This window comes from Echiichthys vipera (genome assembly GCF_963691815.1).
Source record: "Echiichthys vipera genome assembly, chromosome: 11".
NCBI classification, from domain to species: domain Eukaryota; kingdom Metazoa; phylum Chordata; class Actinopteri; order Perciformes; family Trachinidae; genus Echiichthys; species Echiichthys vipera.
In genome coordinates, this window is record NC_139836.1 from 9,415,449 (window position 1) to 9,440,545 (window position 25,097).

Consider the following 25,097-nt stretch of genomic DNA (forward strand, 5'->3'; position numbering starts at 1 on the left):
TTTTCTCATCATTTCCTGTCTTCTCCCTCACCCTCCCTTCCTCTCAGTGGTCACCCCCTTCCCTCTCATTTCTTTCAGATTCCCTCTCTCCTGCACCTCGCAGGCACCCAGGCGATTCATACTCATACTGATTTGTCTTTGTGTCCTTCCTATGATTACAACACTTAGAGACATGAATGGTATTGAGAGTGTTTATTCGCTAACAGACAACAGTGAATAAGCCTCATTATGAATCATACCAGTCCACAAAATAACAACAACAACCACAATGGAGGTAACAACGAAACAAAACTGTATGGAAATCAAAAGCTGTTTGAAAGTGAATCACAGGAGAGCTGCAGAATGGCAAGCAGATGGGATAAACACTGATGTACGCACAGGGTATCATCCAGCCAGGGAGGAGCGGAGGCCTAGGCATTTCTCTGCCAGGGCTCGATGTACTCGAGACCCAGATGGGCAAAGATGTCCTTTTCCGTCGTAGCTGCCAGGAATTCTTTCTAGAGAGAGGACAAACAAACAGAAAGTCAGTGACTTGTGCAGGAATTTGTCTCGGTCACACCAGTGCGAAGCCATAAATCCACAGTTTCAAGCTTCACTATTCCTGAACATGTTCGTGTCTTGTACTCGCAGCCTTGACTATGCTTGAATTTGGACTCTTATCTCCACTGCAAGCTGTCAATATCAATTTAGGATTTTATTCACCCAGTTTGTGCCAAGGCTCAAACATGCAGTGACTGAGCAGATTTACATTTGACCACCCATCTCCAACCCATAAACACTCTAACCTTGCTCTAAGTGATTACACTCTTCAGCAGATGAGTATTTTCTCTGACAAATTACGACAGGGCTATTAACTGCTGGCTGTCCACCAACGCCATGTGATAGTTTATGTCTCTATAGGAGCTGTGACGAGGCCTGACTCACCTTGAGAGCGAGACAGCCTGGGGAGAGAGGGCTGTGATTCTGACACATCCTGCCTTCAAGTGCTAAACTGGACTTGACACGCTGCGAAGAGATGGTAGAAAAAACCAAGAGTATGTCGGCTCCCACTGCCAGCCCAAGGCAGAGATAACTGAGAGCAACGAGTTGACAGTCAGGAGAGGTAAAAACACTACAAGGCACGTCTCCCAACATACTGGCTTGTTATTTATAATGCAAATGACAGGTTAGCCATGCAGCAGGAAGGTTTTGGTGAGCACTGCATGAAGCCCTGCTCATATCACAGATCTTCTTAACCACTTTATTTGGAAGTAAAAGTGATAGCACTTGAGAAAGTCCATAAAAAATCTCCCATTGAACAGGGAAATAGTGTGAATACAACTATGGAAGTGCAGTAAGTCAATGTTGAATCAGAGTCAGTGATCTAAACTGTGATGGTTTACAATGGCCTGCTTGGGTGATCATTTCATGTTCATCATGTTCACCTTTGTTTTGGCTTTGGTTTCCAAATAACTCTGGCTAACCTAGGGGTTGTTAACTCTTTTAACAACTGGCTGTTTTAGCTTACACCAGTATTGATTTAGAAGATTTTAATTTAAACAAACGTCTGTTAAGTCACCATCACCAAATGAGGTAACATAACAGTTATTGATGGCCCGCTAATGAAAGCCCTTGTATTTGCAGTATTACAAACTGGGTGTCTGTGGAGACAGTGCAGAGATGAATCACAAGCAATGACGCGCTTTTTCGTGTGTCATGGCCCTTGGCACTAAAGGGTGATGATGCGTGGGGCTACCCAGTGTGTTGACAAGTGATGCCAAGGGGTTACAAAGTGTCCCTATGTAATGAGTTGGGATGAGTAAAGTGAGATCAAAAAATATTGCTTAGGTGCAGACAAAACAAAGGTCTTTGAGCTTGTTAGTTTAAGGTACTAATGTCAGTGGTACTATACATGTTGTGGAACAAGTTGTTTTTTTTTTAAACACATTTCAGTTTTGTCATGTCTGTGTCCATGCCATGTTCTGTCCAGGGACATATCATCGCTCTTTCAGAAAAAACAGTGTACGGTTACTGAAATGGTATTATATTTGAGTAAAACCATCCAGAGGCCCATTATGTGGTCCACCACTGCCTGTGTTTTTCATTATGCTCATAACCGTGAACCCATTTATTGCTCTCACCACTCAAAACATATGAAATGCAGACAGATCGCTGCAATTTATGATGTGGCAAGCTATACTGTATTAAACACACACAGGTGATAAAAAGTGGAGGCAGGGAGGGAGGGAGGAGGAATTAAAGAAAACAGAAAAGAAAAGAGACTGCTGGAGATGTGATTTGAAATAAATCCCCATTTCCAGCAACACATAGCAGGGCTTATTGTTCAGAGGAAACAGAGAGCAACACAGGAGAAAACAGGGAACAGACAAGATTCTCAAATTTACCAATTTAGCCATTATCCTGGATCCAGACTAAAGCCTTTTTCTGCTGCACTGTCCACTTTCCTCAATTCCTACAATCCGTACATGCCCTCAGGGAGACACTGCTTTATTTACTTAGCACAACACAGTGAGGGAAAATCCAAGCCTTATATACCTCTGAGTTCTCCCCTTTAGGCAAACACAGAGAAACTATACTTGAAATGGTAAAAGCAGCGGTTTGGTATATCAAAGGAGCTTAGAGTTTAAGAACAAAGCAGCGGATAATTAGAAGGGGAGGTTATCTATCTGAGACACCCAGGTTCTCAGTGACTGGCAAGCCATCAGCACCACAAGCCAGAATGGAAGCTGTGTGTGTTAATGTGAGCCAGTGTCCTTGACTTAATAAGCCGCTAATCAGCTACATGTTTCTCTGTCCGTCGCGTAATGACATCCCTTGTGGATGTGAACACATATCAGTTCCTGCAAAACATCTGCCCCTTCTCTGCTGCCCGTCATCCTCTCTCTGCCACCCGGCCCACTGCTTGATGGATCGAGCTGATGGACATGGCTGCCTGCCCGGCTCCGGCCTGACTCAACTGACACATCAAAGTGAGAGAGGGAGACAGAGAGACAAAGAGAAACCGTGGATCGCTGTTCAACACTATCCTGCCAGCAAGCATATGAAGGACAGAAACACGGAGGATGCTCGATGACAACCCAAATGAGCATAACCACTGAAATACAGTATGTAATAATAATAATTATCAGGCCAGTTATATACATATGGCTGACCTGATGGCTGAATATGTGCATTATAAAAAAGGACAGACGAATGAATGGGCAAATTAACTATAAAGACCAGAAACATGTAAAGCTGGGCATTTTAACATAGGGGTCTATGGAAATAACTTTTGAAGCCAGTCTCAAGTGATCATTCAAGGAACTGGAGGTTTGGCTTCTTTTTTTAATTTTGTATAGCCCTGGAAGCTGTAGCTTGGTTGCATCTGATGACCATGATAACGGTTTACATCAACCTCAATCAGCAGAAGTCTATTTCGTTTATGAAAGATTGGCATAGTGGATGGCTTTAAATACTAAAATACCCGTTTTCCTCAGCCACTGTTGCTTTGCAGAAAACAAATGAGGCAGGGAGCAGAGCTTTAGAAAACGTACTTTTTGCCATGCAGCCAAAGTGGCTGAATTCATACTTAATCTGAAAGAGGGATTTATATTCTCAAACCTGGAGACAGAAAGAAAAAAATATGTGATGAATTATAAAGCCTGCAGACTTGTTACAGTGTCCGACAGAGAGTGATATCTTTGGAAAAACTGCAGGACAAAGAAAAAAGAAGACTGCTTTGAGCTAAAGGTCAAGTGGAGTATGTATGCAAACACAACTTAAAATCCATGCAAATTCACTCACAGCAACTATCTGGTCGTAAAATGTATCTGAAAAAAAGCCTCAGTACGTGTGCACTGAGCAGTCATCTCACTAAGGGTACTGACTGTCTACTTGGCCACATGTAGCAGCAATGACTGTGTTTCTAGACCTAGAGTATTGAGGCATACTGAAGGACAGATGCACATAAAGCTTTCAAATCATTCTCATTTTTCATGAGTCTAGGTATATTATGTTTGATGACATCAACCTTCATATAAAGAGTCCAGGGTACACTTCCAATAAATAAAGCAGACTCAAAGGGAGAAATGAATGTGATGTTTTTTTCACCTGAATTTCTGGTTAGTAAATCAGCTAATGTTCTTAGTCTCCTTTTTTATTTCGACTTTATTCTTCTAACTGACAGTTAGATATAGATTTCTGCCAAGAGATCAAGAAGAAATATCCTTTGATTGCCTTTAAGTTAATTTGTCTTTATTGTAGCACACAGAAAAGGGCTGACAGGGGCAGAAAAAGTGGAAATTCGATTATGCCCCTGTGTCTTCCTCCTGCAACGATCTACCGCAAACCCACACTTCCCCTGTGCTCCGGTCTGTGAGAGCTCAGTTCACAGGACAGCCGGAGCAACGAGAGAGGGCACAGACACCTCACTAATCACACCAGCAATTAGTGCAAGCATCATAAAGCACTGTGGCCTATAAAACAGCTATTGAGTTTAGTGTTATCGCCATTACCTATCCGTCACCAGCTTGCTAATCAGCCCTTGCACTGGGCAGATAGGCAGATGGGTAACAAATAATAAATTCCTAATCAGAAACAATGGAATCCTCACTTGACATCCCTGGTGTTATGGCTCTTTGCTCCTGTGGAGGAGTAAACATTTGCAAATCAAAGTTATTTAGTTGATTAGGCTGCCCAAAGGTAATGAACAGATGCAGCAAAGAGTCTGAGAGAAGTGTCATAAAAGCTCTATGTTTCCCCACTGTCCTTGCGATATTGCTAACGTAGAACTTCTAATTTTATTTCCCATTTGCATATCATTGTCATTGAGTAAAGGAAGCAGAATGAGGCAATGACAATTTCCGACATATTTGTTCAGTATGTTAGGATGCCCGTAAGAGCCGTGGCAAAACCGCTTCTTGCTTATCATGAATTCATTTGTTCACACTTTAAAAGTTATTTTTGTTTGCGACACACATATATATTTATATTAAATCCAGTGGTTTTAAACTTCAATAGAAGCCTTCAAATTTTCTCAAGTATCTGTCTTACTCACTCTACATCCACAATACCGATGTTAGCACTATACTGTGTATACATTATGGTACAAAGTCATGTCACACAAGTTGACAGGCTTGAGAGGAAGAGCCAACCGAAGGATTTTTCTAAATTTAGTTCTGATACCGTTTTACCTACCAGAGTCTCAGATCATCTTGTGTACCACTTAATTCACAAAAAAACAAGTACTCTACTGTCAATTTATGGCCATGCTGGGTTCCTGACTCATTTTTAAAAAATACAGAAAAAAGTAGGGACAAATCACAGGAATGGGCGGCACACTGAACTGCAGGCTGCTGAGACTAGTGTCAAGCTGGGGCAAGTGGGAGTGTATTTACCTGCAACCACCAGGAGCCCTCATCCCGTTATGTTTATTTTTTCTACGTCAGTGGACTAATTGCCTAATCTTCAGGGGTCTTTAGACAGCGATGGAAACGCAGATAGCAATGAGTCTGAAGGAAGCGTTTATTTCCATTAAAAGTTGTTGTCTTGGACTTAAAGTCGGTGGAAACACAGCATAAGTCAGTGCAATTTCTCCCTGCAACTTCAAAACAGGAAAAGTATTTCACGCAATCAAAATCAAGAATCAAGTTGTTAGCAAATTATTATTGTAGTTACACATTAAAACGGATCATGAATCTAGTTATTTTCTATATTTTCAGATTAAAGTTCAATTTACAGTAACAGCAGCTGAAAATACTCTCTGTGCTGAATTTGAGTAGTTTGACCTTTTGTCTCATGGGGTCGACTCAGTATGTATACACAATGAAAAAAAAATGATAATCTTCAACCTTTTCACATCTGTAACTACAGTGAAGATGACACAGCAACAAATATGTTAATTACCGAAGTTAAGTTAGAGCAGTAAATCTTCCATTATTTTATTTTTTTACAAACAGATATAAAAACAACGTATTCATTTAAAGGCATTAGTTTAGTTTTGATCCAAAGAGGACAGGTACTGAAATGTCCCTTTTTAAGTGGATACCTGCTTAATATTCCCCCAACATACAGAGTGTCAACTTGGGCAATTCTCCTTGCAAGATTTGTATTTGTTGCCCTCACCCTATAAATTTGCATTTATTAGCCAATCATCTTCCTGAAGTTCATCACTGAAGTTTGGAGGCATCGTGTGATGGCTGTCTGCTGCAGTCGTATGAAGTTCTCTCTGATCTGTGGAGCCTGTAATTGTAGCTCGACTCTTCCTCACATGGACCCAAAACAGAACACTCTTCTAATGATAACAATAAATTAACTTTCTCTGCTCCGCTGAAGCCCATAAATAATTAATTGGTTTGTTGAAGAGGGGCTGGTTTTGCATGACCAATTTGCTTCCTGCTCCAGACAATGTGATCGGATGCTACTGCCTCAGCACTCCTCTCATTCTGCTCAATTAAAACGGCAAACTGGCAAAATATGAGCTTTGTTTTGGATGTTTAACGACACATTCTTTTGTACTAATATGAGCTAGGATCTTCCCAGTCATATGATCAGTCACACCACAGGAAAAGCAGCAGCTCATGGGATTGGGCAGCAATATGCTATACCTGAAGGCTAGATTTGCAGGCTGTAACCAGAAAAGAATTCAGCAACAAATGAGTTTAAGGGCGTCTGCACACCAGCATTGTTTAGTCCTGTTGGGCTGAACCCTGGAGCATTTATCCTATCGGTGTGGTTCATTTGGGTCGCTGTGAACGCCAGACTAGAACTCAATTCAACCGCCCTCTGGTCCACCTCGAAGGAGCGGTCTGGGACGACTCTCAAGTGAATTCTGGAGTGGTTAATTTCTCTGAACACCATTTGTCTTTTAAACTTGTTCAACCCATAGAAATAGAAAAAACATTCCCATTTAAATCAATGGAGCAGGATGTTCAGAGGGGTGGTCGTTTGTACGTGTACTGTTCCACGGCAAAGAACTTGTGGAAAATAGTTTGTTTTCGCTGCCACCAGTATTCTGACCTATGGCCCCCACTGACGTGTGTTGTCACCATTACACTAACAACAATCAGCATTTAGTCTTGAACTTGTCAGATGACCACATCAAACAGCTTAATTTCCGTTCTATGCAAGAATATATTTTTATGTTAGAAATAGAAGCCATTACATGTTAAGAATATTGTCATTGACATGTTGCATATAATGCAGAAAACCGTGTCTATCTGCAGTGTGTACCTGCTTTCATGCAAGCTGGGCAAGGGACACTCTGCCTATTATAAAATAAAAGAATACATTATATTACATTAAAGAAAAAAATTTCTTTGTGATTACAATGCAAGAAATAGTTGTTTGAAATGAATTGTTGATTTAAAATTATAAGCTAAGTAACCTTTTCCCCCCAAAGCTGTCAAAAACTATTTCAAAGTGTTTTGAGACTGAAAAACGTCTACATTTAAACTTTCAATTGTCAGAGGGGGCGACGGCTGACTGCGCTCAAAAAAATATCATCAAAACATCTGTGCCTCCACTGTCAGTGAAAGTGTTCAGTTTGATCCTGCAGTACATAAATCAGCCAGCGTACTTATCTATAAGAGCTCTCAGGATTCTATTTATGTGACAGTGCATTGGTGGGCTTTGTGTCGGCCTTTTTTGCCGGATGCACCTGGCTTATTTTCCTTGATGGCAGTCATTTTGTATTTTGATAACTCACTGTGATGGTGAATGTCCCACAGGGGAACCAAAGCCACAATATATTGTGTGTCAGTAATAATCAAGTCCTGCTGGGTAATTTTCTGGACTGTGTGTGTGTACAGAGTGACTCGGTCAGTTTCATGGCAGAGGAAGCAGTCCTTTTCACTGCTTTTTCAAGCAGTGGACATATCAAGAGATCCTAAAACTTTAAAATAAAACCAAATGTTTTTATTCTAATACTTTATCCTTCATGCCTTTGCTGGAATTGTTATCACCCAACACAGAACTGCTAATATGCCTAATGAGTTAAAAGGCTGACAAATACCACTCTTCTTCTCCATCATTGAACAGTTTCCTACATTGGAAAACAATTCTCTCATGTTTTCAAATGTGCTATCCCCTCACACGGCAGTTTAATCTAAGGTTTCATATATTTAATCAGGGTCCAGTTAGAAGAGGCTTTTGTGACAGAGAATCTTTTGTGGATTTTTGCTCTGAACTGTTCTCTCCATCACCAAATGGTCAGACGTTGTCGCTCAGAACATACTGCTTTTTAAAGTAGGGCAAATAAGTGGATTCACTGCAGCTTCTTATCTATCTTTAGTTCACTAGAAGCCTACATTCAGTCAGTTGCTGGTGTAACCTGTTACTATTAATTCAGTACAATACCAGCCCCATTCATCCAATGCCCGGGAGGCAGTCTCAGATACTGATCTTCGTCAGAGGTGGAAAGGTTAACAGAAGTAATTTGTAACAACTCGAGCAAGCAATTCAATATTCGTTCAGGCTAAATAATGAAATGCTGGTAGCGAAACGTTTAGTGAAACTTTTAACTGTTCATAGCCACTCCACCAAGTGCGAAAAGGGCAGCCATGTCAAAGATTTGTCTCCAGTGCCTTATATTTATGTTAATGTAACACAAAGCAGTGGTTAGTTTGTGACTTTTTTCATCAAAGTCACAAAAAACAGTAAAATTATTTAAGAATGTCTGCAAAAAGTGAGCTAAAGTACAAAAATCAAGTTTTCCAATTGAACTGAAAATATTAAATTGACTTCTGTTTCGTGTAAACATTAAGCATAGTTGTACAGTGTAAATAAACGTGATTCTTGAGTTTTCTACTTAGTTTTTCTAATTCCCTGCTCATCACATAGCTCAATTGTGGCAGGCTCTGGAAAAGATTGTGGTTTAGGTTAAAATAAGTAAGTTTGTTATGTAATTAAGATTCACTTTCACATGGGAGGGAACATGAACAAGACACAAACCACGGCTTCAAGGCTGACATTCTTCCCAGAGAATGTCCTCAGTTTGGCCTCAATATGACCATGATTTGTGACTGTGTGGTTGCATTCAGATACATTCTTTAGAAAGGCACCTTTTCCATATACAAAAAGCTAGGCCTAAACAAGAACTGTTTATAGCATAGAGTAATCTGAGCTGACACCAGTTCTTAAGTGGAGTCACTGATTTGTTTAGTAACAATGATGATTCAGTATGGTCAGTTTAACAAGTCTGTGGTAGAGATTTGTTTGTACTGAACAAATCTTGGGAGATGACCTGCATGAGGTACTGGATTCTGGTATTCTACGGTGAAACCAACCATGTCTTTTGGAGGGCACAACAGCACAGAGACCACAAGATAAGCGGCAACCACCCCAATGATTGTTCAGTCGAGTGTCCCTTTTAATAAATCATGGCGTAAACTGAAACGAGAGCCCTGGTCGGATGGGTGCCTGTGCCACCGCAAGGGCTGTGTCAATTAATGTTACATGACAAGGGGACACGACCCAACACAGGGCATTTCCTGAAACCTTCTGCCATTCACTTTTATCAATAATGGAGTGGAATATGTCTCCTGAGTGAGCCGACCCCCTGGTTCAGCCCCCATCTCCAATCACCCATCTTTCTTATTATATCCCTTCCTTTGTCCTCTCGTTCCTTAGCAAGTTCACAAAGTCATCTCATTGCTTCTCTTTACACTGTATTTCCAAAAAAGATTGCAGGTTGCAGGAGGATAATTGCCTGCTGATTTTACTGATGTAAAAAGCAGGCTCGCTAGAATGTGCAAATACATCCTGTCCTTTATTTTCACCCATTGCTTGTAGCAGACACTGTGTGGGTGGGTGGGAGGCTGGAGAAGTTGAGGTACAGGTGACAAGGGGTTCTTGAAAATTCAAGTACAGTATGCGAATGGATCATTTTCATGCAATTATCCCAAATTACCCCTGTCTTTCTCCTGGTCACGTCCATCACTCTGCCCCCCCCCCCCCCCCCCACCCCCCATTAATTCCCCTTTAATTCAAGTCTATTTTTCAACAGTTCCACATTCCCTCCTCTATCATTACCCCCCTCCTGTCAGGCAATAGCTGTCAATATGATTTATCTTTGATTCTAACTGATGTAGTTTTCCCACTGTGAAGGCTGATTAGATGACCATCCTGCTGATACAGCCTCGTCAGGGATAACAGTCTCCGGGAATGGCAACAAAACCTTCCTGTCTCTTTCCTTCTCTTCATGTGTCACTTAGTCACTCTACCTCTATCTTTCTCTCCCCGGTTTCCCCTTTGCACATTTCCACATCAAGCATCACACGATAGCCTCTTAAAGCTGCACTAGGCAACATTTTTATAGGAAAGTAAACTTGTCCTGTCAACATACATCACAAATTGCAGCTAAAATAAATATGTCCCCTTCCCTGGGATGTTGTAGAGTTACCCTATTTGCCCCAGAAAAATTGTGTTGTCAGGCATTGAGTGTATCTTATATGAAAACAGAAAGTGATGAACTGAAACATAAGACTAAAGTACAAACTATCTGCCAAACAGCAGTGAGACGCACTGATTCCACAGAAAGTGGAAGTCAGCACATTTTTCTTTTGCCAGTTCCATCCCTTTGCTATCCTTTAGCATGAAGCATCACATGCTACCAGTTCACTGATGTTTTTTTACATGAAACTGTTACAGTATATAAACCATTATGTAGCTTCCCAAATGCAGCTTTATTATTGTTTATTTATTAATTGCATTTGGTTTTTTTGCAGTACCATGTAGGTGTATGTTCACAAATGGTTTTTTTTTTATCATTTATTTCTTACTGCTACTCTGTTTTGGGGTAATTCATTATTACTGAGGAGCCTGATGGAAAATAAAAAATGTGGAACCTTCTTAATCACAACTTAATGTACAGTAAATGAGGCTGCTTTACTATAATATGTGAAATGGAAAAGAATCTCAAAAGAAATGAAAACTATTTTCATCGTACCAGTAAATCAATCTGTAAACCAAATGCTGGTGAAGCATTAAACTGGCTCTGTACCTCTGATTTTGTACACCATCACTGCAGCAGCCCTTCCACTTCCCACTCCCCAATCATTCCCATTAAAGTCCCTTAATTGTTTCTCTGACCTCAATCACTCAGTCACGTGGCAACTGTAACCTGAAATAAATGTCCATATTTGCATTTTTCACCTGTCACGGGGGTGTCATTACTTGGGTGGTTAGAGCGAGCAGGCTGCTTGTTCAAGGGAAGGGAGGACAAAAGAAGAGCGCTCACATATTTTGGCTCATGAACATCTTGATTTTGTTTTAACGACTATGCCATCACATGGAAGGACATCTTGCTTGAGATTTTCTAAACTAAAATGTTGCAAGTAATGCTAAGGTTTTGTATCTGTTCTGCACTGCAGCAAACACCTTCACAATGAGTGCTGTCACTGTATAATCCATCATACGCACATGCTGATTTACCTGTCTGCATCATTCCACTCGGCTTCCGTCTTAAAGTCAAAGCCTTTCAAGACCAACTCGGGGACATAGCAGAGAAAATGTCCAAACTGGCGTGATCAAAGCAAATCCCCGAAGTGAAAAAAATCCTTGAACCCCTTTTTGACTGGCAGAAGAAAAAGAAAAAAAAGATGGAAATATGTGCAGGCTTTTATGGCGAACTAGCAAACTCCTGTCTTTGTAATGCTGAGTGGCAGCTCCCTCAGAGGAGAACAGGGTTCTTAATCAGAATATATGCAAGAAGACACTCAGACCTGTAACATGGCTATGGCATTAACATGGACAGAGAACCGACTTTCCAGTCATGCGATTCTGATTACAGCACCTGCACACAGACTGGAAGCAAATGAATCAGTGAAAGATAACAAGCAGGCCAAAGTGCATCAATACATGATCAAACCAGGAGGTTTCCATCGTGTTTAAGGATTGTATGAGCATGAGATGAATGCCAAAGTAGGGGTTTCCTCCTATCTCTATTACCAGATAGTGCCTTTAAACACGGAATTTATATTGTTCCAATGGAACTGCTCTCTTTGCAAGAACACAAATATCTAATTTGCATTTGGTAATCTGGGTTTGGATATACAGTAATATCCTGATAATTAGCAATCTGATGGATTTATCATGATCTGTATTTTATCAGTATTAATTAAACCTTTTCTTGGCTGAGCTCTGCACAAGGCAGATGCAAAGGTGCAGGAGTGACAAAAAAGAAAAACAATTTCATATACAAAGCCCATCTCAAATACTTTTCCTTTTCCATGGAGGAGATAGTTTTTTAAACAGGATTTCAGCAATTTGCAAACTAATCCATTATACTTACTACCTTTACCTTTTTTTCTGAGTGGGAGAAAATATAATTTTCTCGGATGTGATTTTGAAATCTCATTGTACCATGGTCATTACAATGACACAATTACACACAATAACAAAGTAAAGAAGCCAGTCCGTTCTCCAAACCATTCTTGCTCATCTGTGGAATGCCCAATAAGGGTATATGATAAGCACTCAGTGAAAAAGAAAGAAACCGTTTTCAGTACCACTTTTGGCCCTGACATATACTGCCACACACCATGGCAGTGTAAGGGAATAAGAGTTATTGTTTAAACCGGTCAAATTCACTCCAGGGTGTGCAATGGGATTTACATCATGGGATTGTGGTGGCCAGGTCAAAGTGATTTTTGTATCCCACATCTGTGTTGTGATGTTATCTTGATTCTTATGAGCTGAGTCACCCGAAATCTACCATGTTCATCGTCCAAAGGCGACCAGGCACAAAACCAACTATCACAGAACCTGCTATCTTCAAAAAGCCAAGCTCTGCAGTATTGTGTTACTGAGACTCCCATTTCTGTCCCACATGTTTGTATCTGTTAGATTAAATTGGTAAATGTAAAGGTGCCCTCACTTGTTTGCAGGGTTGAGTGTTGACACTAAGTATATATATCTAAAACAAGAATGAAGCTGGTTTTAAATAGACCATGTCAGGAGGATCAGGTGCGGACATTGTCTGAACTACAGTAAGTGTGTCATGAGCATGTAGGAGGCATGCATGACAGGGATTATACCGTGGTAACGGAGCCTTAATATGTTAAAAGACAACTGAGATGCTTGTAGTTCCTTAAATTTGTCGGCCCTTAGCGGTGGAAGTTCCCGAACCTTGTCGCTTATTCAGTTAGACATTTTAATTGACATCTTCATGTATATAGCCCTTCTTGTTCAACCTCTGATGATGTTTTTTTTTCATGGTATAATACACGGCAACTTGCTCGCTTGAATTCTCAGCACAATGAGCGGCTCTATTCACACATGGGTTCAATCGGAGATTACATGGACTTTGTTTCAGGGAATTGACAGAGTAATCTCTGTTTGATGTCAGGTTCTCATTTAAGGGGCCCACTGCTCCTCTGCCTTTTGGTCAGCACTAGCTTGTTCCTCCTAAATGCTCACTGCAGGTGGACTGACCTTTAAGGTGGACCAGCTATTCTCATTTTAGTGAAAAGCTTCTCCTTCAAGATTTGCTCAGCTGAACTCAGTATGTGCGGTCCTGACAACCAGAGATTAGGATTGCTTATTGTTGTTGGACAGATATGTTTTTTAATTATTTTGTTATTTATAAAAAAATAACTGCACCAAATTATTAAGAGTAGTATTCATAAGAGTATCAAAAAGTATCGGTATTAAAAAAAAATGTAGGAACTGCCATTTTAGGTACTTCTTATTACACTAATGTTTGTTCAAGTGTTTATTTTTTAATACATTTTATATATGTTAGTTATGTGATGTTGCAATAGGGTGAAACGTCATGAATGACAGCTGTGATTGACTCGTGGCGGGTGTCTTCGATACTTACTGATCACAACTGCACAGACTTTGGTTGCAAAATTACAACATGGTGTTGCCATGGTATTTTGGCTTTACTGCTGTACAGTGGGAGGAAGTGAAAACATCCTGCATCCTTATGGTTGAACAACCGTCCATTTTAAACTAACTGTAGCATTCTATCATTAAGTAGCAAAGCAAAAAAACAACTAAAGAAGGTCACGTCAACAGAAGCGAATCCGGCTTGAGCGGGCAATTGTCTCAGCAGTAAATCCAAAGAGTGCTTCCTGCTCTTGCTGCGCGACAAAAAGCTACTGGTTTTCTTACTTATTTTCCTTCCACAAATTATGACAGCAAAGATTTTACTGCTGGCCTAGCTCCATGCTTGTTTTGAGTTTTCTCACCACCGTTTGTAAGAATGCACATGTTTGCAATATTTACGATGGTCCAATTTTCCAAATCCTATTTGCAAATCCAAATTAATCTTGTAATCTGTAATTTCCCATCCTTATCTCACTGCTGGTAGGAGCGTCTCTTGGAACGTACGACAAGGTTTTATGAGAGAAATCTCGAGCCGGCGGCCTGTAAATATGAGCTATGTTCAGATTCTTTAAATCCTGTAGTCTGATCCCAGCTTAAAAAGCAACTCCTCATCCAGCTGAGCTCTGCGCCAAGATGGCTTCATGCAGTAATTTTTCCTGGACAGCGCTGTCACATCACTGTCCAATGTTTCTGTGAGTTTCACGTTGACTCCAGGGATGTTAATTGCCCATTTTAATGATATAGGGCCAGGAATAAGGGACATAGTGAGTGTGTTATTACCTGAGAGGACGTTTCTACCTGTTGTGATGACATTGATACCCATAGTGATGACATTTCTATCTGTTGTGATAATGTTTGCACCCACAGTGACAACTATTCTACCCACGGTGAGGATGTTTCCAGCCATGATGATGGCATTACTACATTACATTACGATGGAAATTACGTTTATTTATTTTCTAAACAGTGATCCATGATCCAGAACAGATGATTTAACTTGGATTGGAGCAGAGAAGAAATTAGCAGTTAAGTTGTATGGTAGTAAATGTACAGTGTAGGTTTCAGTTTGTCCCTGAATAACTATCGAAACATTGTAAACAAGCAGATGAACAAAGACAAGCACACTACAAAGCTTGTTCAATCTACCACCGTATACCTCCCCATTTAAATTACACTGTTTAGTTCTAAAACTATGTTCCCTCAAAAAAACACTTTGATGCACAACACTTCTGGTCACATCTGATCACTTCTAAAGGTGACTTACATGTCTGAACAGATTCCATTCACAATGTTTTATGTAAACATTTACACTTCACATTTGCTGTTTATGTCTAACCTTCATATTGCAATTTCTTGACCAATTGATAAACAGCTTAAAGCGAAAGAGAGTACAATCCAATACTGAGTGTGAAATCACCCACAAACAAACCCCACATAGGATATAGCAAAATAGACAATCCACAAACCAGACAAAGCCTAGAGGAAGGAAGGAAAGAAAAAAAGCTAATCAATTTCTGTTACTGAAAATAGAACACCCAATGTAGCAATTACCAGTGTAATGTTGCTGGAACACTCCCACAACAATAATAAACAGTGATGATGATTCCACTTGTACTCCACTTGTAGTGAGCTTAATTAAATGCTAAATCTTGTTCGTACCCATGTAAGACATCTGCAAAAATAACTTCCTTATCTGTCTTCAGCCCTCCTCCATGTGAATATTATGAAGACAGAGCAGAAACAGCTGTATTCTTATTTACAAAGTCAATTCTTGCACTCGTTGCTATTATTCAAACAGGAATAATTCATGTTCTTTTCTTGCCTATTACTGTGCTTAAGATTTGTAATGGAAACAGAAATGGTAATATAGTAGGATGAAATTGCTGCATGCTTTTAATTGGTATCGGATCATATTTGTGAATGTATAATCACAGGCAGGGGGTGATGGTTAGGGATGTTACCTTCATTGTGAACCTGTAATTCTCATTTCTTCTTCATATTATGTCTAATAAATAGGTGTTTTCACTATTGCATTAAAGACAACTGGTTTGACTTGGGTTGAAAGCTTATAACCACACACTGAATGCACTGGATAAACCTCTGACCATAAAGACAAAGAAAAAACATCACAATTTATCCCTCATCATTCACACTATTCATTTACCACTGTTAATTAGAATTCATAAGAACAGACATGCCACTAAGGTCAGGAAGAAACGTTTGTAAATGTGAATGGTAAGTGAACAACCTTCCCCCACTGACTCCACACATCGCTCCATTTAAAGAAAGGCTACTTTCCCAGCTCACCCAGCCCGCCACCAGGATGTTCGGAGGACAAAGGCCTTTCTCGGCTAACTTGTCTATCACAACGAACGCTCAGGTATGTGTGTGTCTTACAGCATGTGACACCCTGAGGGTCCATGTGCCACCATCCGCTAAATTAAACCTCTCCTCCCCTTCCTGTGCTCGCTGAGAGGGACCTCTTTCCAGGCGGCTCCCATTCTCCCCGCTAACTGTGTGAGCACCAGCCAGCCAGCCAGTCAGCTGTGGGAGCGTTGGAAACCACCGCTCCCCAAAGCCCAATGCAATTGCCCTGTTATTGTCCACTCATCCACTGCTCAGAGGGTGGGGGGTCGAAAGAGCTGTGAGCACTCTACATTCAAGATATCGTAATTTGACAGTGAGCTTCATATTAAATTCTGCTGTTACCCCGGTGGACCGGCAGAGAGAGAGGAAATAGTGGTGGAGCACATTTTAGAAATGGAGAACTATCTTTTAAATGAATAATTTAGTGCTTGTCAGGGGAAACTGGGAAAGAAATCTTCAGAAGGATGTATGTGTTTTTAAAGGTTAAAACGAATCTCCTATTATGTTGGTATCTATCTGAAATCTATTTGAATTTATATTTTCTTAATTTAAAGCCACTGAGTGTAGTTTTTTTATGTGATTAGTATCAGTATGTATATATATATATATATATATTTGCTGTTTTTTCGGTAAAATCCCCCCAGTGAACATACTTACTATATACACATGCTGCTTTCAGCCCAGATAACACCTAACTCGAACTGCTATGAATAAAATTAAATTAAACATTTCAACAGTTTTTTTGAGACATAAAGAACCTTATGATGGAAAATTCAAGGGATCTTATATTTCTTCATTCATTTTAACATTTAATGCAATTTTGAGGTTGTTAGATGAGAACAATATAAATATGATTAATTCAAAATAATATTGCATTCAATCTGTTTTGGTCAGGGCCTGTATAAATCAAACTGTTAAAAGTGAATTAAAAGAACAGTAAATGAATAATCATTTACTATTACTTCTATTTAGAAAATAAAAGCTATTTATCCCATTTCTCATGACTTGAAATGTTAAATTAAAGAGGGCTCTTACATTAGCGAACAGTTGATGACTTCAGAACAGAAAAACATTGTACAAAAAACAATAAGTCATGAAGAAGCAATATGTAAGAGTCAGAAAAGTGGTATTAGCCTATTATTTGCATTTGAACACTTCATATGATGTTTCTAGTGCTCCTCCCTCTTAGTCTATGAGTCGACAAATCCGTTGTTTTGGTCTTAGTCGATTAAGATTTCTTAAATCAGTTAGTCATTGTTGTGCTTCAGTCATTCTGAATGACTTATTTCCAAGTAACTTATGAGTAAATTCGGGCAAACACAAGATTTAAAGTGTTTCTGTTGCGTGACTCTTTGTGGAGAAACTCATATCTGTTAATTAAATCAACTAATCGATTAGTCAACAAAATCGTACGTAAGTGTTAGTCGACCAATATATTTTTTTAGACAACTCTAGATGTTACGTCACTTTTTCCTTTGCATTTACCAGGGGTGCAAACAACAACGATGAAGACCACTTGGGTTTTACTTGCAATCACTTTTTATATCTTCATTGTCTGCACTTGTCATTGGGGTATTCAATTGTTTTATTAGATATTATTAACTGATATAACACAGGCAGATTGCTGTATTATGGATAACATTTGGTTACTTGAACTCCACATTAGAGTGTGGTGTAGAGCTGTGTCAGGTAGAGAGAATATGAATCTCATATCAGTAACTGTGCTTCAGGACCAAAGCCAGGACATCTATGCTCGCTGCCTTTTGACCAGAACCTCATTAATCACACTCCCACAGATGACATAGAGTAATGACCCTCTGAAAAAGACACATACTAGTACACACACTCCCACACACAGTATATAACACACGTTATGCAGACAGCATGTGAAAGTATGCATACAAATTACAATGAATTGCATTTACATTAGCACATTTTTAACATGTGTACTGCCTCACCGCTGAGTGTTCACACATATGCATAGACACAGACTGAGTTTCAAGGGTAGATCCTTCCACACAAAGAAATCTGTGTTTTTTTTCATGAGATGTTGGGCAGGTCATGGATCCCTCCTGCCCAGGGAGGGAGTCAGTCTGTCTAGGCATGATGAAATCCTCCACCTGTCCTCATTCATCAAGCCCATACACATATTAATTATCACAAACCTTCAGACTTACAGCAGAGGACATGAAAACACACACACACACACACACACACACACACACACACACACACGCACACACACACACCTCCCCCAGCCGACACCACTTCCTCAGACCTTCAGTTAAAATTCACCTGTGGTGGCCGGATACTGATGCTGATTGCAAGTGCCTGTGGCACTACAAGTCAGCAGAGTATTTTCAGAGGACACCTAGATGTTATTGCTAAAAGGGTGTCCCAACCCAAACCTGACAGTGGAGGTTCACTTATATAGATCACACCAGGGTGTGAAAGATTTCCTGGTTCACAGTAACCAATTGTAAGTAAACCCAACTGACCCAGTGGCTCCTTTATTTAAAAAATGCTCTTTTTTCCCCATATCAGCAACTTTTCCAGACTTTTCTGATTAATGACTTCTTCACCTCTCGTGAAATGGATTTTATGTTTGTGACGGCTTCATGCTGGTGAGTACACCCCATTCTCCGAACTTCTTCCTTCTTGACTCCTGACTTTCTTTTTTTTTTTCTTCGTTTACAAATCCAGCTTTCAGTGTCGACAGATCCAACCTGACACTTACTCCAGCTTTGAGCTGCAGCTATTTGAATTAAATCTGTCAACTCCTGTGTTGTTTGCGGTTGTGTATTGTCCTCCAAAATTCAATAAGGACTTTATACATGACTTTGCTGACCTTTTGTTGAAGGTTATGGTGAAATATGACCATCTCTTAATTTCTGGTTATTTTAATGTCCATGTGTGCTGTGAATCAAACTCTCTGGTCAAGAATTTCTTAAATCTCATTGATTCTTTTAGTCTTGTTCAGTCTGTGATTGAACCAACACACGAAAAGGGTCACACTTTGGATCTGGTTTAATCATTAGGTCTATCAGTTTGTGTAAGAGCGATTTGTGTATTTTTTGCCTCTTTTATTTACTGTTTTAATACTTTGTTTGAGGCCTAGGGTGTGTGCTCCTATACGCCGCTCACGTAAATTTAACCCTTCGACTGCATCGCAGTTCTCAGTTGTTTTTAATGAATGAATGATCTCAGATGGAAACTGTGCTCTTAGCGCTGAGGAGTGTATTAGCAGTTTTAGCTCCATATGTAAAAATATCTTGGATTCTGTTGCTCCTCTTAGATCCAGAGGGAATAAAGCACTTTCTAAGCCTTGGTTGAATGACTCCACCCACTCTCACAGACGCTCATGTCGGCGTGCTGAGAGAAAGTGGAAGAAGGACAAACTCCATGTCTCCTTAGGGCACACTCACACTGTCCTTCCGCGCCGGGCCAAAACCGTTTTTTTGGCTAAAGCCTAGTGCGTTTGACCAGAGTGCACCCGCTCCGCGCATAACTGCGGCCAGCGGGCCGTCCACGGCCCGCCTGAGAGTGGTGGGCTTTTGTAGAGCGTGTTTGCACAAGTACGAGCACGAGCGTGCCTAAGGCGGTTCTGACGTCATTTATGTGCGCCTGTTCGGACATAGTAAATAGAAGGACTGACCATGCGCGGACATTTACAACAACAACAATTGCGGCGAAAGGTTCACGTTGGTGTGAGGTGGAGTGTTTACTGCAGATTTGGTCGATGAAAATATTCAAAAACAGTCGACAAGACACACAAAAACTCAGAGGTCTATGGAAAGATTTGGAAACAAAGAGACGCATCGCGATGACGTGTGACGTGTGACGTGTGACGTGTTACGGCGTGATGACGTATGGACAGCAAGAAGCATTTGCGCGAGGCCCAGGCAGTGTGAGTACAAACGGGCCTTGGGCGCGGGGGGAGAGTGAGGGGGGAAAAGTACCCTAAAGCCCGGGGCGCGGTGCGGAAGGACAGTGTGAGTGCGCCCTTAGAGGCCTTCAAGGTCTCTTTATCCGACTATCAGACAGCTGTTAAAGAGGCTAAAACAAAGTATCTATCTAATCTTGTCCTCACAGTCACAAGCCTCAAGTTCTCTTTAACAATATTAACTCTCTTGTGAATCCCTGTGAGGTTCCTTCCATTCTGCCATCAGCTTCCCTTTGTGAAGACTTTGTTAATTTCTTTATCGGAAAAATCTCTGCTCTCAGGTCTGAGGGCCAACTCACACTGTCCTTCCGTACCGTGCCCAAACAGGATTTACGGGTAAAGCCTAGTTCTTTTGACCAGTGTGAGTGCAACCGCTCCGCGCCTAGCTGCTGGCCGTCCACGGCCCATTTGAGAGAGGTAGGCTTTTGTAAAGCGTGTTTGGACATGTACGAGCACGAGCGTGCGCACGTGTATGAGCACGAGCATGAGTTCTAGGGCGGCTCTGACGTCATTTTATGTGAGCCTGTTCGGACATATAAATAAAAAATAAAAAAAAGACGGACCTTGCGCAAACATTTAACAACAACAACAATGGTGGTGAAAGGTTCACGTTGGTGTGATGCGGAGGTGGAGTGTTTACTGCTGATTTGGTCGGATGAAAATATTTAAAAACAGTCGGACAAGACGCACAAAAACTCTGGAAAGATTTGTAAACAAAGCGACGCACCGCGATGACGTCATTTTATGTGCGCCTGTTCGGTCATATAAAAAAAAGACAGACTATGCGCGGACATTTAAAACAATGGCGGCGAAGGTTCACGTTGGTGTGATGCGGAGGTGGAGTGTTTACTTCAGATTTGGTCGGATGAAAATATTCAAAAACTGTCGGACAAGACGCACAAACTCCGAGGTCTATGGAAAGATTTGTAAACAAAGCGACGCATCGCAATGACGTCAATCAATGCGTGTGACGTGTGACGTGTTACGCCGTGATGACGTATGGACAGGCAAGAAGCATTTGTGCGAGGCCCAGGCAGTGTGAGTACAAACGGGCTGGCCAGCGGGGGGAGAGGGACAAGTACCCTAAAGCCCGGGGCACGGTACGGGTGGACAGTGTGAGTGCGCCCTGACATACACACCCTGGCTGCCCCCGATTTTTTTGTTACACCACTGTGCCCTGCTGTTTTTGACCAGTTTCAGCCTGTATCGCTGTCATCACTTTCAGATATAGTGAAGGTTCTGCGGCCTACAAACTACCCCCGTTCCCCTTCTCAAAGAAGTTTTTGATACTGTTGGTTCAAGTGTTATTGTTCTTATAAACACTTCTTCAGTTCAGGCTGTGTCCTGGCTGCCTTTAAACATGCTGTAGTACAGCCTCTAATCAAAAAGACAAATCTAGACCCTTCCCTTCTTTCTAATTTCAGACCCATCTCCAAGCTACTGTTTCTGTCTAAAGTTCTGGAGAAGGTAGTCTATGTTCAGCTGCGCTCATTTTTAACTCTCCATGGCATCAATAAAAAATTCCAGTCTGGCTTTCAACCGCGTCACAGTACCAAATCTTATTTTAACTATTGATGGAGGTAACTCTGCTGTCCTTGTGATCCTCCTGACCCTTCTAACACTAGATAGTGCTTTTAAATTTGACAGACAGGTTAGTTCTGTCGTCAAAACAAGTTTCTTCCAGCTTCAAATCTTAGCCAAGATTAAGGCCTTTCTTCCTCCCAAAGATCTAGAGAGAGTGACCAAGCTTTTTTTTTCTTCACGGCTGGATTACTGTATCTCTGTATGTTGGTGTTGACCAGTCGTTGCTTCGTCGCCTGCAGCTCGTGCAAAACGCAACCGCTCATCTACTGACTGGTAAAACAAAGCACGACCACATTACACCAGTCTTGGCCTCGCAATAATGGCTCCCTGTCCGCTATAGGATTGATTTTAAACTTTTATTTGTTTTTAAAGCTCTAAATGGACTGGCACCGCTGTACTTAACTGAACTCTTACATTGTCACACACCAGCCAGAGCGCTGAGATCAGCAGATCAACTGCTGCTGGAAGTACCCATGACCAGACTGAAAACCAGAGGGGACCAAGCCTTTGTGACAGCTGCCCCTAGGCACTGGAACAGCTTGCCCTGGCATATTAGATCAGCCCAGAACCTAGAGGTTTTTAAATCCTTATTGAAGACCCACCTCTTCTCCATGGCTTTTAATTCAGGCTGAGCATGAAACCTGTCTACTGTGTTTAATGTGCATTTTTTATTCTAGTTGTGTTGAATTGTATTGTCTTGTCTTGCTGAACTGAACAGCACTTTGGTTGACCGTTGGTCGTTTAAAATGTGCTCTAAATAAAGTTTGATTTGAGTTTGATTAGAAACTTCACCTTTTACGGTTATCATAGAGTTGCTTTTGGCCACAGGAGGCAGATGTTTTCAGTAAAAATCTCTAAAAACCTACTGTACACTCCCTGCTCAGAACCACACTGCAGGCAGACAAAGTTAGCTGGTTAGCTAGCTGGTGAACACAGGCTAGTGGAACATTTAGCAGGAAAAGAGATATTTCTCACAGGTGTCTGTAGGGACCAAAACAGACCTAAAAGATTAAATATTTGGACTTATATGTTCAACACACCCAGTTTATGTTCTCGTTATCTGGCTTCGCTAACAATAACAACTGCAATCATGCCAAGCGGTCACATGACTGTGGTTATCAACCCAATAAGTCTATATATAGTTATATATATACTGTTTTATATTTCTGTTTTTACAAATATACAGTATGTTATCTGTATAATATTGTTTTTGTTAAATATAATGTTTGTACAGTATAGCTGGAGTTTGAAACAAAAACAATTTCGCCCTGGGATTATTAAAGTATTTCTGATTCTGATTCTGATGCCATTTTTGCTTGGTAAACAAGTAATTGATGATGAAAGTTGTAGTTTTCTGTTATTTGATTGTTACATACAGAGGTGGACAGAGAGAAAACCCCAGAATATCTAATCCTAGTGCTTCTTAACATACATTGAATGAAGAAGCACTAGGTAGCACTTACCAATTTGTATTAAAATTGATGGTTTGTGATTTAGATCATTATTTCCTTTGACTATCTTGTAAATAAGGGGCTGATGCTTTGGTAACCGGTCCCTACCACTTCACAGAATTTGGTAGCAGAAGTCAAAGCTCAGGAGAAAACGGTGGAGGCAAAATAAATGTAGCTTAGCATCTCGATACAGCTGTGTTTTTATTCAGGGAGCTGGGAACAGTGCACCTCAGCCCATACTCTCAGCACAGGTTATAGTCTGTTCATTTTCCTATGTGAAGCTTTACGAGCACGAGGAACTCCAGCTGTCAACACCCTCTCTTGATACCCATAAAGCCTTGTGTTGTGGGGTCATTCACTGTAATTGGTTTGGAAAATGTTCCCACTATGGACTAGAACCTGCACTTTCAGCCATTTCACCGCTGTTCTTCTGGTGTCACCTGTGTTCAAATTACATCACTTTCACCTGTGCAAGCAATATGAATGACAGTAAATGCTTCAAACTGGAAACACATTTGGGGTGCATGAATCTTTAGTCATTGTGTCTCTGTGAGACAGTTGTCCAGCTTCCTCCCACAGCTATTCAAAGATTCCTCCTGAGCCTTTTCTTAATTGGGAGATCATTAGCTTGAGTATAGCCTTCTAATCTTTTTTAAAGCATTTTATAATAAGACAGAGACCAGCTTGTATCCGCTGAGAGCCTCTCTGAAGCCCGTAAGATTAAAGTCCTCTAAATGACCGGCTTTGGTCCTTAGCTGGGATGTCTCCCCGTTAATCAGACATCAGACCTCATCGAACCCCTGTTTCTCTGACACGAGAAGCTAAGAATTGCTCCAAAACCACTTTCCAATTAGAAGTGACAGAGAAAAGATGAAAGCAACATTACTGCACCCTCCTCATCTATACGTCGAACCAATTAACGTCGGCGAGCACGAACAAAAAGACGCAGGGGGAGGGGGGCCCGGCTCCACCTTTAATGCCCATGGCGAACAGGAACGAACAGAGGGAACAGTCAACGTTGTGTGCAGGCAGTGACAGGACAGACACTGGGACAGTTAATTGATCTTCATTACGTTAATTACGACTGTGATGTGGAGCGGAGAATGAAAAACGGGTCTCAGTGTTGTGTGATTTTGTCGGAATGTACAACGTTAAGCTTCCTGCTGACCTTGAAACTAGTCGGGTAATGATGGCGCTGCTTAAGGGAGCGAGTGTGCATGCATAAACAGGTTGGCCTGTTTCCTGCACTTTTAAATCTCCAACAGGCTAAATGTTTGTGTTGTAAATCTTCTGTTGAGTTCACATTTCCTCACCATGCTCACTTTATAGAACTATAGAAGTGCTCATCAAACTCCAACAAACACATGCCAGATTTCTGTAAGAACTAGTGTGTGTTGGTATGTGATTTCCCCTTGTCCACTCCAGTGCACGGATGGCTGCACTGTCAGCAAGCCGGGCTCTGCCCTTGCATTTGAATAAACACCATCTGAGTTGGCTGGTTGTTTATAATATCTGTCAGGAAGCTGCCACCCAGTGATCCCCGCGACTCTGACCTTTGTCCCCAGGGAGCGGCTGACGGAACACTGCGGTGACAGAGTGTCTCCCTTGTCGATCCGCCGCACTGATACGCCTTACACCCTTCTCCCGCACTGCTCGCAACTCAAATGGCTTGCTGCTCTGCCCCATGCATTGGAAATGAGCTGGGACTGCCTTACAGGATGCAATGAATAGTCGCGAGGATAGGATGAACACAAGCTTCGGAGATGCCTGTCACAAAGATTGATGGTTCTCTGGACTTTTTGTTGTCGTCTTGTCAGTACTATAAACTTTCCCAAGCTGAATAATTGAGTCCTTCAGTTGAGGAGTCGTGTCAATCTTTTTTAAGTTTACACTTCAGGAGTGTATCTCAGTGAGAGCTGTAAATCAGAGTCATGTGGATAACA

General features: G+C 41.1%; 1 protein-coding gene across 1 annotated transcript in view; it reads right to left on the reverse strand.

The window, feature by feature from the left end:
• Nucleotides 1-410: 410 nt before the first annotated feature.
• dntt (deoxynucleotidyltransferase, terminal) overlaps nucleotides 411-25,097 on the reverse strand; it is a gene marked incomplete at both ends in the record, with an annotated part of 91,715 nt that continues 67,028 nt past the window's right edge. The window contains one exon of the mRNA XM_083923493.1: nucleotides 411-497. Within this exon, the coding sequence (XP_083779619.1) occupies nucleotides 411-497 (87 nt within the window). The remainder of the gene's footprint in view (nucleotides 498-25,097) is intronic.